The sequence below is a fragment of the Micropterus salmoides genome, unplaced genomic scaffold (assembly GCF_014851395.1).
Source record: "Micropterus salmoides isolate LMB-PRFRI ecotype aquatic unplaced genomic scaffold, ASM1485139v1 Ms_hic_scaffold_13, whole genome shotgun sequence".
In the NCBI taxonomy this organism is placed as follows: Eukaryota; Metazoa; Chordata; class Actinopteri; order Centrarchiformes; family Centrarchidae; genus Micropterus; species Micropterus salmoides.
This window is the reverse complement of record NW_024040374.1, coordinates 7,481,507-7,496,886: the sequence shown is the minus strand read 5'-3', so window position 1 is coordinate 7,496,886 and position 15,380 is coordinate 7,481,507. Positions and strand designations below refer to the sequence as shown.

The 15,380-nt window shown below is 40.3% G+C and overlaps 1 protein-coding gene across 1 annotated transcript; it reads left to right on the top strand.

The window, feature by feature from the left end:
* The first annotated feature begins 341 nt into the window (after positions 1-341).
* Positions 342-14,932, top strand: LOC119900389 (transmembrane protein 125). The gene is made up of 3 exons (XM_038715279.1): positions 342-611; positions 5,226-6,623; positions 9,869-14,932. The coding sequence occupies exon 3, from the start codon at positions 10,336-10,338 to the stop codon at positions 11,032-11,034; it is 699 nt and encodes a 232-aa protein (XP_038571207.1). The 5' UTR covers positions 342-611; positions 5,226-6,623; positions 9,869-10,335; the 3' UTR covers positions 11,035-14,932.
* The last annotated feature ends 448 nt before the right edge of the window (positions 14,933-15,380 follow it).

Sequence of the window (15,380 nt, the reverse complement as noted above, 5' to 3'; positions counted from 1 at the left end):
ATGACACATGCAGAGAATCAATAAGGTAACCACATTCTATGCCCTTGTTGCTAATCAATGATGACTACATTAATATTATATCAATCAGTCAACATGACTACAGGCGTTATTGATGAGCTATGCACAGAGACAAATTGCATTTTTTCCTCCTTAGAGACCATATGGGTTAAACCACTTGACTAAGCATTCAGCCCATCGGCGGATATCACAATCACATTGTGGCTTCTATTTATTAGAGCTGTCATACCCCGTGTCATGTGCTGCGGTTCCCCACGGGGCCCCACGGCGGTGTGGAGGTCGATCCACCGACTCTCTGTCCCCTCCCATCGGCATGCGCGGCCACACCTGCATTAAACGGGGAAAGTCCGTCCGGTGGAGAAGCAGAGAAACTGAAGGGAGAGGAGAGGCAGGAAGACGAGCACCTTCAGCAGCTCGCATCGCATTAATCTGGACACTTTGATCCGAGAAGGGTGAAGGCATGAAGGCGCCCAATGATTGGTGGCACTGAGACTTTGCAACCGTGGACACAGGCTGGGGTTTAAGATTAAAGACGAAATAGACCAGCACGATTCCGAATAGAAGGGACCGAGTCTGAGCAGCTGAGCGCACAGGTAAGACAGGCTTCTGATAAACTAAATACAGAAAGAAAGAAGCTGCCCCGTTACAACTTTTTTTTTTTTTTTAAACAAACAGCTTTTCCTTTTTTATTTTGGCTATTTGTTGTATTTATTTCATTTAAACGTAGCCTATTTATTAGGAATCTTTAGGTGCTTAATTATATCTGTTTTGCTTATTCCCTAATGAAAACAACAATAAATAACAATAAACAATTAAATAATATAGGCCAATAACGATAATAAAAATTATTATTACTGAATTATAAGACTAAAATTTCTCAACGAAATACTTTTACATTTGGTAATAACCTAGTGAGTTTAAATTGAACTCATATCACTTGCTGATAGGCTTCAATTTAACAATGAATGTTTTTTAAAAACTTTGACATAATATTTTTTTTAAATAACTTACTAAAATCATACATGTGCTGATACACAACAGTGTTGGTGTCTTTCCTTCCCTAATTTTACTATTAACCTATGTCTAAACCTATCATACTTCATGATCTTCAAAGTCACAAAAGCTTTGAGTTGAAATGCAACCTCTTTTGTTTGTAGGGACTTGCTGGAAGGCTCAGCTACAATAAGTGTTGATAGAATTTTCAAACATAAAAAACATATTTTGTTCATCAATCACTCACTGTGTAATGTTGTTACCTGCAACTGAAAATAAAATCATTATTTAAGTAATAAATTAACAGACAAGACTGTAGATTCACAAGTGCTTTTCTTGATGACATCTAAATGTTATTTGAATTAGGAATCTGGATTATGGTGATGATCCAGGTAATGTTCTTGTGATCTGGATCTTCTAATTATGAATTGTCAAATTTGTTTCAGTTAAAAACAAGGAAGTAAAACATATTGACATTGTAACACACCCTAACCTTTGCACTAGCGGGATAGCAATTACCATGTGCACTTAATGTGCATTGTAGATCATTATACAATACAATAGGGCTACTGTCATATACTCAGAGGTCAGTTCTGCTGCATTGTGGAAAAATTCATAAACCACAGGGAGAGGAAGTGTTGTCCATGCTGTATTTAAGTTATTGCGATTGGAACAGATCAATAGACTGTCCAGGCACGACCCCCTGTGCCACTTTGCTCATATAGATCTGTTTTAGTAATCAAAAGACCACAGATGAATCATTACAGGACATCTGAAGTAGGTTAGATGCTGTCGCACTTACTACACCAGATATAATTTAGAGATCTGAGAAGTGTTCTAACTCAAGTCAGGCTGAAAACAACATGTGATAGACCTCATTAGAAAAGAGCCTGAAGCCAACACAAAGCGCTGGATGAAAGAACAGGAGGAGGAAAACAAAGTCAGCCGGTGACTGTGTCAGTGGATGACCGTGCAAAGTGGAGGAGTTATATGAGAGCACTGTATAGGTGAAGAGTGTGTTTGTGGCTGTGTATGTGTGTGCATGTGTGACATGGATGCCAGACAAAGAGTGGAGTAGAGAGTAGACCAGAATCTTAAATATCCCCAAGAGGCGTTTTGTTTCACAGTCAGCAGAGTCAGGTATGTAGTGTGTCATCAATAGCAGCTGTACCTACTGCATCTACTGCATCCACCTATTAGCATCATCAATTCAATATAACCAGTATATATAACTAATTCAGTATAGTGAGTGTTGGTGGAAGAAAAATGCTAAGCATAACTTTTAGCCACAAAAATACTTCAATTTTACAAAGCCATTCTAGCACCTCTGTGACACTGTACTGTACTAAATGCTAACATTAGTACATAGGCTAACATACTCATACTGGCACTGGTATGCTGATGTTCAGCAGATATAATGTTTACTATGTTTACTGCGTTAGTTTAGGCTTTGAGCATGCTAACATTTGCTTATTAGCACTAATCACAAACTACAACTGAGGCTGATGGAAAAGTCGTTAGTTTTGCAGGTGTTTGGCCTGACTATTTCTTGGCCAGAACTAGGAAGTTACTTGGTCTATTAAAACTGCAATTTGCCATTTTACAATGGATTATGTGCCAGACTATTACTTGGTCTAGGCCAATTGTACCAATTAAACAAATTAGATGTAACGCGTTAATTGCTAAGATTTAGAGGGGCTGGTTGGCAGATTTAATTAGCCTACCTTAGTGCCAAGCTAGCTGTTTCTCCCCATATCCAGTCTCTGGGCTAAACTAGACTTATCAACTAATGGTTCAGTCTTCTCATCTGGTTCTTGGCAAGAAAGCAATTAAATGTATTTCCCAAAAGGTCACCAGAATGATTACAAATCATCCTGTGGGGAACATGAATGTCTGTACCAACTTTGATGGCAATCTATTTAGTAGTTGTTGAGATATTTCACTTAAAACCACAAATGTTAATCACATAGAGGCGCTAGAGAAAATAAAAAAACAGGGTATCACCAAAGTCAATAGACTGGATTCTCTGGGGAAAATTACTATATGTAGGCCTACAACATTTCATGGCAATCCATGTGGCCAAAAATACCAAAGCACCATTTTCTCAACCTAAATCAGAAGGTGCTGCTGCAATATAAAGCCTTCAGGTAGTCAACAAATAGGATAGACAGCCAGACATCTAGCCAGCCATCTCATTCATTACAATCATTATCGTTAGACAGCCAACATCAAATTAGAATATGCTGAATATCACCTCTGAACCCACAAGAGGATGGGATGAGGGTTAAAAAAACAAAGACTGAAGAAAAAAGGAAAAGGTTGTCTCTTTCTCATCGTCAGCAGGAGTCAGGCAGAAGGGGACCAGCATGTTAATTGGTGATTTGATTAGCGTTTTAATATTGCAGCTGTGCGCGACATAGGAAAGCAACCAGCTGCCCAGAGGTTTTTCTATTCTTTTAAAAAAATCAACAGTCACTATTTCAATGCATGGACTGACACAGCTACTCATTATGTATGTTATTCAGTTAATTTCCTCCAACTTCCCCACCCAAAAAAACCCACATAATTTCTTTGTTCTTGTTTGGTAACGGAGATTTGACAGAAGAAGAAATAGTCCAGCATTTGGCTCCTGTTGAAGTAAAGGGGCTGAATGGGGCCCACAGCCTGTGCTAAACTGAACTAGACTGGGCTGGGTTAAATTTTTGTCAACAGCAGTGTGTACCACCATTGAGATGAGGAAGCTCTATTTAAAAACAGGGAAATGCCATATGCCATATTAGATAACAGACTGAAAATGTTTTCTGTGCATTTTCATAAATCACGTTTTGACGATCTGGGCCTATATTGTTAATGTGTGTTACTGATGACTTCTACTGAGGTTGATGAATAATTGGATTTCTAATGGTAATGACACATCAATCTCACTGAAAAGAAGATGTAAACATAACAGCAGGAAACAGGTGCAGCACACTGTGTGGATGTATGTCCTTGCAAGTGTTATGCCACAGGGGCTTTGAGTCAGGCAGCACTACCTGGAGCCAAAGGGGGAAACTGTGGCAAAGACAAGTAATCCCCCCCAACCCATGCACACATCTTTCTCTCCGACACCAAAACGCCAGAGCAGACAGCAGACGGGGCAGATAAGAAGTTAGCTAGATAAAGGAGCATTGGTGGTGAGACAGAGGAGGAGAGGAGTGAGGTAGAACAAAGTAAGGAAGGTGTGGAAGGCTGGGGAGATAAGGAGGGAAAACAGATGGGGATGAGTGTGTGGTTGTATGAGGAGAATGTGTCAGGGGGGTGGATCTTGGCTGGTTGTGCTGGTTGGGGTGATGCTGTGCCATAAGGTGAGAAATGAGCTCACTCAGAAAGGGTGGAATTAAACCATCTGAGGAGCCAGAAAGTAAGAGGGAGAATTGAAATGGGAGGGGTCTGTTTAAAGTCTCAAATATTAATGATCTTTAAGACTAAGAATTTACAGCCAAGCTAGCATGCAGCAGGCTAACATTCTCACAATGACAAGGGTTAATCAGGTATAATGTTTATCTCGTTTGGTTTAGTGGGTTTGCATGCTAACATCTACTAATTAGCTCCAAACACAAAGTAGAGCTGAGGCTGATAGGAATGTCATTAGTTTAGATTTTGTCATAAACCAAAGCATTAAAAGATATCCTCAACCTGATGATGGTGGTAGATGAAGTGTCAGAGGATCTCCAAGGGATCACCAGAGTCATTAGGATACATCCCCTAGGGACTATTCCATGGCTATCCATCCAATAGTTGTAGAGAGATTTAATTCTAGACCAAAGTGATGGCCTAACTGACTGACCAACCAGTATTGCCATTTCTAGAGCCATGCAGGACTAAAAAGAAATCACTGCTTTGTGACGAATATGTCTATGGCTGCAACATCTTAATGATTCCAGTTAAGGGGCACATCTGTACATCTTCTCCTTTCTTAAAGTTTAAGTGGCTCTCATTTTGATTGGACTTGTACTTCAGACGATATGACAATTATACAGCAGTTTTTAGAGATGGAACATCTTTGACATTAGAATGAAATGATGCAGTTGCTGTTGGGTGGATATAAGCTGTAATTCACTGACAGAACAGGGGAGGACTAAACAGGTAAGCTCTGATGAAGTAAGCCATGGTGAGTTTACAGTACAGTATGTGCAACTGATGTAAAGGCATTTCTATCTCTGCTTCTGTCTTAGGTTTTCCCTTGTGATCCCTGACAGAGGGAGGACAGTGACACTGACGTGGTCATTGTCTGTTCACTGTTTCCGGACAGAGTGACCATCCCTGGGTGCCTCTGCTGTCCATTGTGACTGTGTAGAGAAGAAAGAAAGATCCAGCTTGTCTGCATAAAGACCTATTCAGCATAATTTCTGTTTGCCTGCCACACTTGTAACACTAAGAACAGCAGTTAAGTCGCAGTGCTATTCCTAGCCCAGAGCCTATCCCTCCATCCTCAGCCCCCTCTCCTCTATCCCCCTTATCCCACACTCTCAGCCCCGTCCCCCTTCCCAGCCACTTTTTGCTTCAGCCTCTGCCCCATTTGGAGTCCCAGATGACAGCTCAGAAACATCCGTTACCCTCCCACTCCACACAAGCCTTCTTTCCTCTTCCTCCAGCCCCCGTGGCGCTTGGCACCAATGCCCATCACATAGACAGATGGAGCCAACCCTGACCCCTCTCCTCGCCCGTGGGGACACCAAGAGAATCAGCGCCTGACTAGAGGAGAGTGTGTGTGCGAGTGTGTGTGGGATGCGACAGGAAGGAGAGAGGAGGAGAGTATTGCTTTGTCACCACAGCAACACATAGACTCCCCTTCAGCCCAACCCAAGGCCCTCGGATAAAAACGCACACAGCAGGAAATTCAGCAGCAGGACCATAAGGACCTCGTAAACCTCCAAAATTGTGCCTGACTTATTTTTCCTTTGATTAGTTGGTAGAGATCTCTTGTTCTATGTTTGTGTTGAGGGAACATTGACAAAATATTCTAAATATAGCAAACATCATTTGAAAGAAACCACAAGAAGACAGATCAAAAAATGCTCCTCATTCTAAAGACTGAACATTTCCCTTTCCCTATAACCTCTGTGAACTAAATGAATTACAGTAAGAAAAGCTGCAATCAACTGGCTAAAATATTGCCATTTTGACTTGCAAATCAACATCTGGGAAGGATTTCTTTACAGCAAGAAAGCCACGTTTTTCATTGCGCTTTTCAAATGTGAATAAAGCAGAAGAAGCTTTTCCCTGATAGCAAGAAGGAAATACATGTGGGACTCCAGACAGAAATTCCATGGGTGTGCATGTATGACTTTCGCTGAGCTGTAACACCTCTAACTAACTGGTCCAACATTTACTTCATGAGTCGCTGCCATTTTGACAAGAAGCAAGATTTTTGCTACTCCACATTTGCTGGATGCTCTTGCTGCCTTCTTACCTACTCTGCTGACCGGCATTCTGATTAGCATATAATGCCAGGCAACCAATTTTAAAAGAACCACAAATCAACAATAAAATGAGACACTAATGGCCGATGAAATGAATTCAGCAGGCTGACATAACAGAGGGGGGAATACCGGAGTCCCAAAGCTTCCCAGGTAATTGGAGTGCAGTATATTGTTTTTTACTCCAAAGTACAGCTCCTCTGGTGACTTTGCAGGCTGAAAACTTGGAGGAGACAGACATAGAGAGAGAGAATGATACTCTATGTCCAAGGTTTACGATTATCTTCGGGAGTTTTTCATCATTGCGCTGAGTTCATCAGCATAACAGAGAATGTTTGGACTGTTAGCGTTAGCTTGTCTTTAGTCATTTTAGTTTCGACTGCAGGGCTGAGCGTCCAGGACACACTTGTTATTCCTGTCACTTAAAAGAAACCCATTTAGGATATAGTATCCGTTTCAAATAAATTGTGATAATGATCACTGGTGCTGCTTTCTATGGCCTCTGTGAGATACTTCAGACAGTGAAATATGCTGATATAAGAGTCAATGTTTGATGGGAAAGTTACTGTCAGATTTAATTGGCAATCGAAATGTTCTTAATTGGACAAATGAAGGTACAAAGTGGATCATCAATAATGCTGTTTTTCAGTGCATTTGTTTTTACAGTTGGATACAGTAGCACATTGTTGGATCCATATTTTATGGATATGCAAAGAGCATTGTGGGATTTGTGTGAAAATTCACAGCTAAGGTGTGAAGATCCATAGACATAATGTACAAGAGGCTTTTAGTGCACAAGTGTAGTGAGCTAAAATGTTGACTGACTGAAGTTGGCTTTAGACTGTGCGACAACAACCATTGTTTGGTTGCAATCTGTGTCAAACTTTACAGTATAAATTTGAGGCATGTTAGACCACACGATGAATGCATGGTAAATTGTAACACTACGATGTAAATAGAAAAAAGTATTTGAGGCCAAATATTTTACCACGTTTCTCTCACGATTCTCAACATAAAATCGCACAGTAAAAAGGGCTTTAGTGGTCCTTGGAAAAAATGATTCTTGTGGAGCTGTGTAAATTGTTTATGCTTCTGTACCTGTTTTATATTAGTTAAAAGGTTCCAGTGGAGGGTGAAGCAGTGAGTCAGTGCTTTTGTAAAGATATTTATGAGGCCATTATGACACGGCTGATATGACAGAGTCTAGAGGTCATATAAGTGATAAAAGAGGTAAGACAGACACAGTCCAGTGGTTATGTGTGTGTATGTGTCTATGGGGATCACAGTGTGAGAAACACAACATGGAGTAAGATATACTCCTGTCATTAAGGGTTCGATTTCATGTTATGATCTTTGTTGCGTGCCATCGCCTCTAGCTCAATCACCCGGTTGTGGCCCTGCTTCACTTCAGCATGATCTAATGTAACACAAATAATCTTTCATAAACTTGTACTGTATGAAGGAAGATGATACTTTCAAAACCTTAATAAGACACATAGGTGGATAGTGGTGGAGTATCACATATATTGTTTTTGTCACCTTAACACCTTTGGTGCCTCAACCTCAGACACAAAAAAACACACAGGCACACACCTCAATTACTGTGCTATTTTTGTGGTGCTACCTGTCAGTGACACTGAGCTCAAACCATCTGGGATTAATTAGCAACTTAACAAACACACATGTTCACACACACACACACACACACACACACACACACACACACACACACACAAAGGTACTGTCGCCTCTTTCTTTCTGTGTGAATTATATATAAGCACATCATATGTGAAGAAACAAACATGCCAAACACACACACTTTTCATATCTTCACCTTTTTTGCAACTGTTCGCTCTTGCGAAACAAACACACACAGAAAATCATCCATCAGATACAGGATGTGATAAGCTTCCAGAACAGCATGTTGCCAATAAACACCCCTCCTTCTCTGCTGTAATTACCTCACTCTTCATTTCACACCTTGCGTATGCACCTCATATCTCCCCGTGTCACGATGTTGCTGCTCTGCCTCAGCACAAGGCAGTACCTGCCCACACTAATAGGAAATGTGAGCTTGCATTTAGTTTATGTTTTTTTCTGAACAGATGGAAAGAATCTGAATCTGTCACTGAATCTGTATTTTCACTGGTGCCACAGGTAAAAAAACCATTTTGTAGACTGAATGTGAGATCATGTTTTGCTTGTTCAGAGTGACATATTTTGTATTTATTTTGTTTTGTTTGTGTTAGCAAAATCCACGGCCGGTAAGGACAAGCTTTAACTCCTGTCAGCTTGTGTTGAGGCGCATGGGCTTGTGCCTCGCACTGCTGGCTTTGATAGAAATAAAGCCACTGACAGGTTTTAAAAGACAGGCTGTCAACAGCCATAACCTTGACGATGTTTGCTTGTGTGTGTATGTGTGTGTGTTCTGTGTATGTTTACATGATTGTATTATAGGGGTATGATTTGGTTACAAACTACAGTAGAAAGATTAAAAATGCTGAGGTATGGTAAAGAATGACGGAAGAAAGGAAGGGGAATGGAACAGAATATATTACAAAAAAGAATGAAATTTGTAGATACAATAAGATTATTAACAGTTATGTGGTAAAACATATAACAGTACAGTATAGACAATGGCCACATTAGGGAGAAAAGAAGATTAAATTTACTTAAGGTACTAGAGAGTTCAAATAGGAGGATTCATCAAATGAGAAAGAAAATTAACTTTTGTGCATTAGTTGTTTGATCAATTGTGTGTGTGTGTGTGTGTGTGTGTGTGTGTGTGTGTGTGTGTGTGTGTGCGCATACGCGTGTGCATGCGTGGATGGGCATTGTTTATTCTATCGGCAGCCACCTTGGTAGTGGCAACTCATTAGCATAGTGATAATGAGAGATAGAAAAGGTTGCCAATGTCAGCACACCAAGTTTTTTGCACAGTCAAAACAGCAAGTTTGGATGTTGTGTGTGTGTGTGTGTGTGTGTGTGTGTGTGTGCGCGCCCATGCTAAACCAGTCTAAGCCAGTGTAACCAGCAGTAACTGAGCTCAGCTAGACGCCTGTCAAGTTAAGCAAAGCCTAGATTCTGCTTTGTGGTGGGTTTAGGAATGATGGAGAGGAAGCCTTTGTCTATTCATGCGCTGTCATTTATTGTCTGATTAGAAACAGAATATATGTACTGCCCAATCATATTGTTAGCTCGCCATAGTCACCTCAGACCTAGAACACTATAAAAGATCAAAAGTTAAATTAGAACAATTTAACAAAAACAGCTAGTTAGCTTGTTTGCCAATTGTTTAGCACTATTTCATGTTATGTGACCAATTTAGCATTTGTTACATTTCTTAGTAGCATTTCAATAAGTCGCAACACCATCAGTTCATCTGTCCTTTCTTCTAGGTGACTGCCAACGTCTTGCAAAACCAGACTGAAAATCCTGTGGATGTTTGGATTCTGTGCTCTGGATGTTGAAGCTGTAAGGAGGATTTGGATCCATCTTTGTATCCAGTTAGTGTGAGCTAAGTGATCATTCACTCAGGACCAAGAGACCTGAACTGATGTTGTAGAACCTTTGTATACAGACCAGGACAAATAAAACGACAATACACTGAGCTCAGTCAAGTGTTTTAGAACATTTGGTGCATTAAATTAATTTCCTCTTTATTGCCACCAACTCAATCCATCTTTGAGCTTTTTTTTTTAAGGATAGTACGGAGCAACCCATAAAACGTTTGAAACCTTCTGCTGGCCCTGACACACCCAGGGTAGCTGTTTGTGAATTAAACAAGCACTGACAGGATTATCAGGTGGATTCTGTCTTCTGTGGTGGTGGCGACCTTATTCAGCAGGGTGGTTGTGGCATCAGGATGCCTGAACTGGACAACTTTGCCCCCCTGAGGGGTCCCAGAGGCCCTGAACTGGGCCTAAATGGTCCAGCCGACCCACTTCGGATTCAGCACAGCATCCTGGAGGAGCAGGTGGAGCTGTGGTGGTTCAGAGATCCTGGGAAGTCTCTGCTATGCTACTGCGTGGCTGTACTTCTAATCCTGGGCTGTGGGCTGGGTGGCGTCGGCCTACTATCCACCACCACCAGTGTCTCAAGCGAATGGCGTCTGGGCGCAGGCACGGCCCTCTGCCTGCTAGCCCTGGGAGTCCTGCTCAAACAACTGCTCAGTTCGGCTGTGCAGGACATGAACTGCATTCGAAGCCGACAGCGGATCAACATGCTAAAAAGTGGTGGTTTATCAGACCTGTTTGTGGTTTTGATTACCGGGCTGTCACTGCTGATTTGTGGAGGTGTTCTACTACGTCTGGCCCTGGCCAATCACATGCCAAAGCCTGGCCAAGCCCTTAATGACATGTACATCTCTGGAGTGGTTTTGCTAGCCGGAGGTGGGGCTGCAGTTGTGGGCGTTGGGATATACTCCATTGTGGTGGTCCTGCTTGAAAGGACAAGGCATGGACGAAGGTTGGTGGACCGGGTTTTGAATATCTTCACTGTGTCTGGACATATGGACCGTCAGGGTCGCAGAGAGACTACCTCTAGTCTGGCTAATCTCATATGAGATGTAACCACACTGCACTGCATATTTTGGCCCCTGGATCTTAGAGCATTTAGCCTCAACTAAATTACATCAGGCTTTATGCCCAAATATTATAAGAAATCTGATTAAAAAAAGATTCAGCTTCAGTCACTAGCTGATTGGACTATGTATGAGGCAAAATGAATTGAATTTGTAATATCTGCTTGTTAAAGATGTTAGCAATAAGCAATCAGATCTAATTCACAGGTTAAAGGTGAAAGGTTTTAAAAGTAACACACTGAAGAAGAATTATTCCATGGTTATGCTCACAATGAAGCTGAAAATGTCCCAGTTTTTTTCTCAACATGTGATCAGATACAAATTCAACTGTGGCATATAATTTATATGTGAGTGATATCTAAAAGCTTATATCAGCATTTAATTTATGTTCTGTAAATTGTACTCCATTCACATAGCACAAATGCCACTTTTTTGATTTTTGATGCAATGTTAGTATGCAGGACACACACAAAGCATAGGAAGTTAACTCAAGTGGTATTTAGGGAGATTCACTTAAATGAAAAGCTCACATATTAGCTGATAAACATCTGAAACTAAAGGGTGTGTTCTTCACCAACAGAAGTGAAATATTTTGATGTTGTATTGTTATTCAGTAGGCGCTGCAGTCTGGGATTGAAAACAAGTCCTGTAGTGTGAGCATAGCATACAGTAAATGGGCGATTTGATTAAAGCTCTTCTCAACATATTCTCTTTAAACAGAAGGTTGTAAGAAGCCTAAGCCTATGCAGTTGAGGCACAAGGTAGTGGTTAAAGGGGTCATCTACAAATTGGACTGTCGCACATTCAAGAAAATGTAAAATGAAAAAATCTTTCATAAATATGTTTGTATCCTTGGTCCGCACATCTGACAACAACTTGACCTGACTACTGCTCAATTATTGTATGATATTATGGATAAGAGCACCAGCTGAAAGGCTAAAATGTAAATAGAAGATGCAGAATGAGTGGGACAATGTAAATGTGGGGGGGAATGCACATTTTAAAATGTTCTTGGTGATGTATGCACCACATGAAGATATGTAACTGACTTGGGGTCAAACTGAAGATGGTCAATGAGAGGCTCAGTGAGGCTAAACTCGGGCTAATTGGAATGACTTCTCCCTCTGATCTAATTTTTTTCCTTAGTTTAATAATAAGTTAACACAATACATGCAATAGGACTGTGGTCTTTGTCACAGACCCTGTCCAAACTTCACTGTAACACATGGCTGCCTGTACACATAATAGAAGACAACATGATTGTTGGATATGTTATATCACTTGAATGTATGGATAATTTGTGTTTTTGTGAATCAACTCAATAGCCTATTGTCTTGATTGTTAATTTTGCAGCGCCTTGTTTTTTAAATTTTTAAATTTTATCAAATTACTGTGTAATGTAAAGATCATTTATTGCTGAATTCATGCAGAATCACCAATCTCTTCGGCTCTACTGAGTTTGTTTAGCCTTTAAGCTCATTGTTGAGTCTAATTTGTTCTCATCAATCATTGTTTGCCAACATTTCATAACACCGCCTACCCAATTCCAACAGACAAAAATAGATACAAAGTGGCTGACTAAGTAGCATCGTGCTAGCTAAAGATCCATGTAATTTCCTCAGGAGTTAGTGGGTACCAAATCAGAGGTAAAAGAGCTACTAGACACAACTTATGAATGTCTGTTGGCTGAATGTATGAGCAGGAAATGGCAGAGGTCCATAAAGGCACTTTGATGCTAGTTAAATGCTCTAGTTTGCTCTCCAGAGCAGTGGATGGACCTGTCATTGCCAACTCTTGTTATCTCAAAAAGAGGTGTCTCCCATGAGTCGCAGATACGCTGCTCTGGACACACACAAGCAGTGGACAGTCCAGTTCATAAATTAAAGAAAGCAAATAAATGTATTTTCCAAAGCTTTTAACTATTTCATTACAGAGGCGTCATTTTCAAATTGTACGACCCACAACCTCCCTAAAGTGGCTCTACGCCCCCCAGTTTGAGAATCACTGCCCTTGAAGCAAGCTATCAAAAGTGTAAACTTAATAGCTGCAGTCTAGCTTTAACAACATTTGGATGGTGTCATTGCTAGATTTGGATATATTTCTTGCAATTTTGGGAAAATGTGACTTTTACAAGATCTTTTTGGGAAATCTGAAATCAGGGCCAAATTAAAAAAAAAAAAAAAGAGTAAGAAGATGAATCAGAATTCCTTTCCTTTGATTCTAAGACCTATTGGTATGCTTTAAGGGAGTGAAAATATATATATAAATATAAAAAGATGTTCATAAACCTGACTTATGGGGAGTTCAAGTTCAAGAATCTCAGTGCACTTATTAAATTATATGTCTCCTGGTTTACAAATAAATGGCTCTTTAATTTAAGCATGAGGCTTTGGTTTGGAATGACAACTGTAGTCCTAGCACTTCTGATTTATTAGATGCATTATTGGCTCCAATAGGTAATTATCATTCCTCACAAAGCAGAAAAGGAGAAATAACTGAAATCAGTGAAATTAAATCCGTTATATCAACATGGCCAGTCATAGAATTTCAATGCGCTTGCAAAAGATTGAGCTGGGTTGTCAATATGCTTAATCATCTTTCAGTAAATTAGGTGAATTTACAGTATGCTGGTATTGTTGCATTATTATTGCGTTTCAATTTGTGTTAAATCATTCACTTTCAAAGCAAAAAGGTCTCATTCTGTTGGAAACAATACTATTAAGAAAAACTGCACAGTGTCAAATGAAGGTCATTGGTGTTTATAAAATGTTTCCAAAGCCTGAGTCATTCTTCACATCGCGTTACATGAACCTCAGAGAGGGTTCTGCATTGTGTCTCATTTGTGTGTGTATATGTGTGTCTGTCACGCCTCTTTTTCTGTCTGCACATACGCACAGCCTATTGCCTTGAGACAAAAGGGGTCACACAGTAAACATTGTTGGACTGATGACGGACAGCTAACTGAAGGCACAATGCACAAGGCAGCGGCTCTTAGGGGCTGGTATAGACTAGCACCACCCTCTCTCTCTCTAACACAGACACAGACACACACACACACACACACACACACACACACACACACACACACAGAAGTAAAGGCATTTTTACAACACACACAGAAATCCTGTAATCCTTACTTACATGAATCTGTCTTTTGACCTGCAGTATAAAGTAGCAATGGCAGGTTCTGTATCCATGCATGACAGCAAGAAGAGGTGAGCAGAGCCAAGCGGGAGGCAGGTCTGATAAAGAGGAGAGAGATCTGTGTGGGAGGGGAAGATTCAGAGCTTTTCTGTCAGGCCAAGACAGTGAAAATATTTGAACACAAACAATTTAAACCAGATAAAATGTGGTCTGCTTTAACTTGCTCTAAGTTCAAACAAAAGGTATATAGTATATCTTTCCCAAATGACAGTATATTTTTAGTAAGTTTATGGTATAAGTCATTTTGATTGCAGAAAAGGGTACATTTAATGTCCAGTCTGCCTATCAAGGGAAGGTACAGTCAAACAAGTGTGATTTAAAGGAAGAGTTCAACATTTTGTCATTGTCCTTTGGTAATTAGTAAGCTTTAGAGATGTTGATAGGCAGATTTTGTTCCCTTTGGAAGGAATCAGGCCAGCCGTTTCCCTCTCTTTCCAGTCTTTCTAAGTTTAGCAAACCTGCTGTTATCTGTAGCTTCATATTTAGCATACAGACATGAGGCTTGGCATTAATGTGAATGAGCAAATTTCCCTACATTTCACACTATGCCTTTATTGGTATTCCACTCTGATGCATCAAAACTGCTTTACAGCTCCTAACATTTTAAAGTTGGAACTTGGAAGAGCATATGTCAAATTTGAAATGTTTAGTTTTTAATAAAATTAAGTAAGTCCCTGTTTGTGTCATATGGAGTCAACTATTTATAGAAGGTCAAAGCAGATCTCTCCATATAATATCTAAATGTTGATGTGCTACATTTCAGTTTCAGTCAGTAACACTTGAGTCAAAGATTCAACCACTCATTGCAACAAACAGAAATACAGTTATCCTTTGTGCTGATGGCTCCCAGATTAGCCAAGAAACATGGTAAGCCAAAACAATGCAATGCAAGAGTGGGCATAAGTAAGACATGAACACCATTTAACCTTTTGCCATGTTAGAACTGAATTAGAAAGGTGGAGGCTGGGGTGGTAGAGCCAAAGCCTTATCAGCAGCAGCAGTTAGTGTGAGAGCATTGGTGTAGGAGGAAGGAGACATATTTAAATGCAACCACCTTGTTGTGAGAATGGGCCATGATTGAGTGTGACTGATTAGGAATGGAGATTCAATCAGTGGACTGTCAG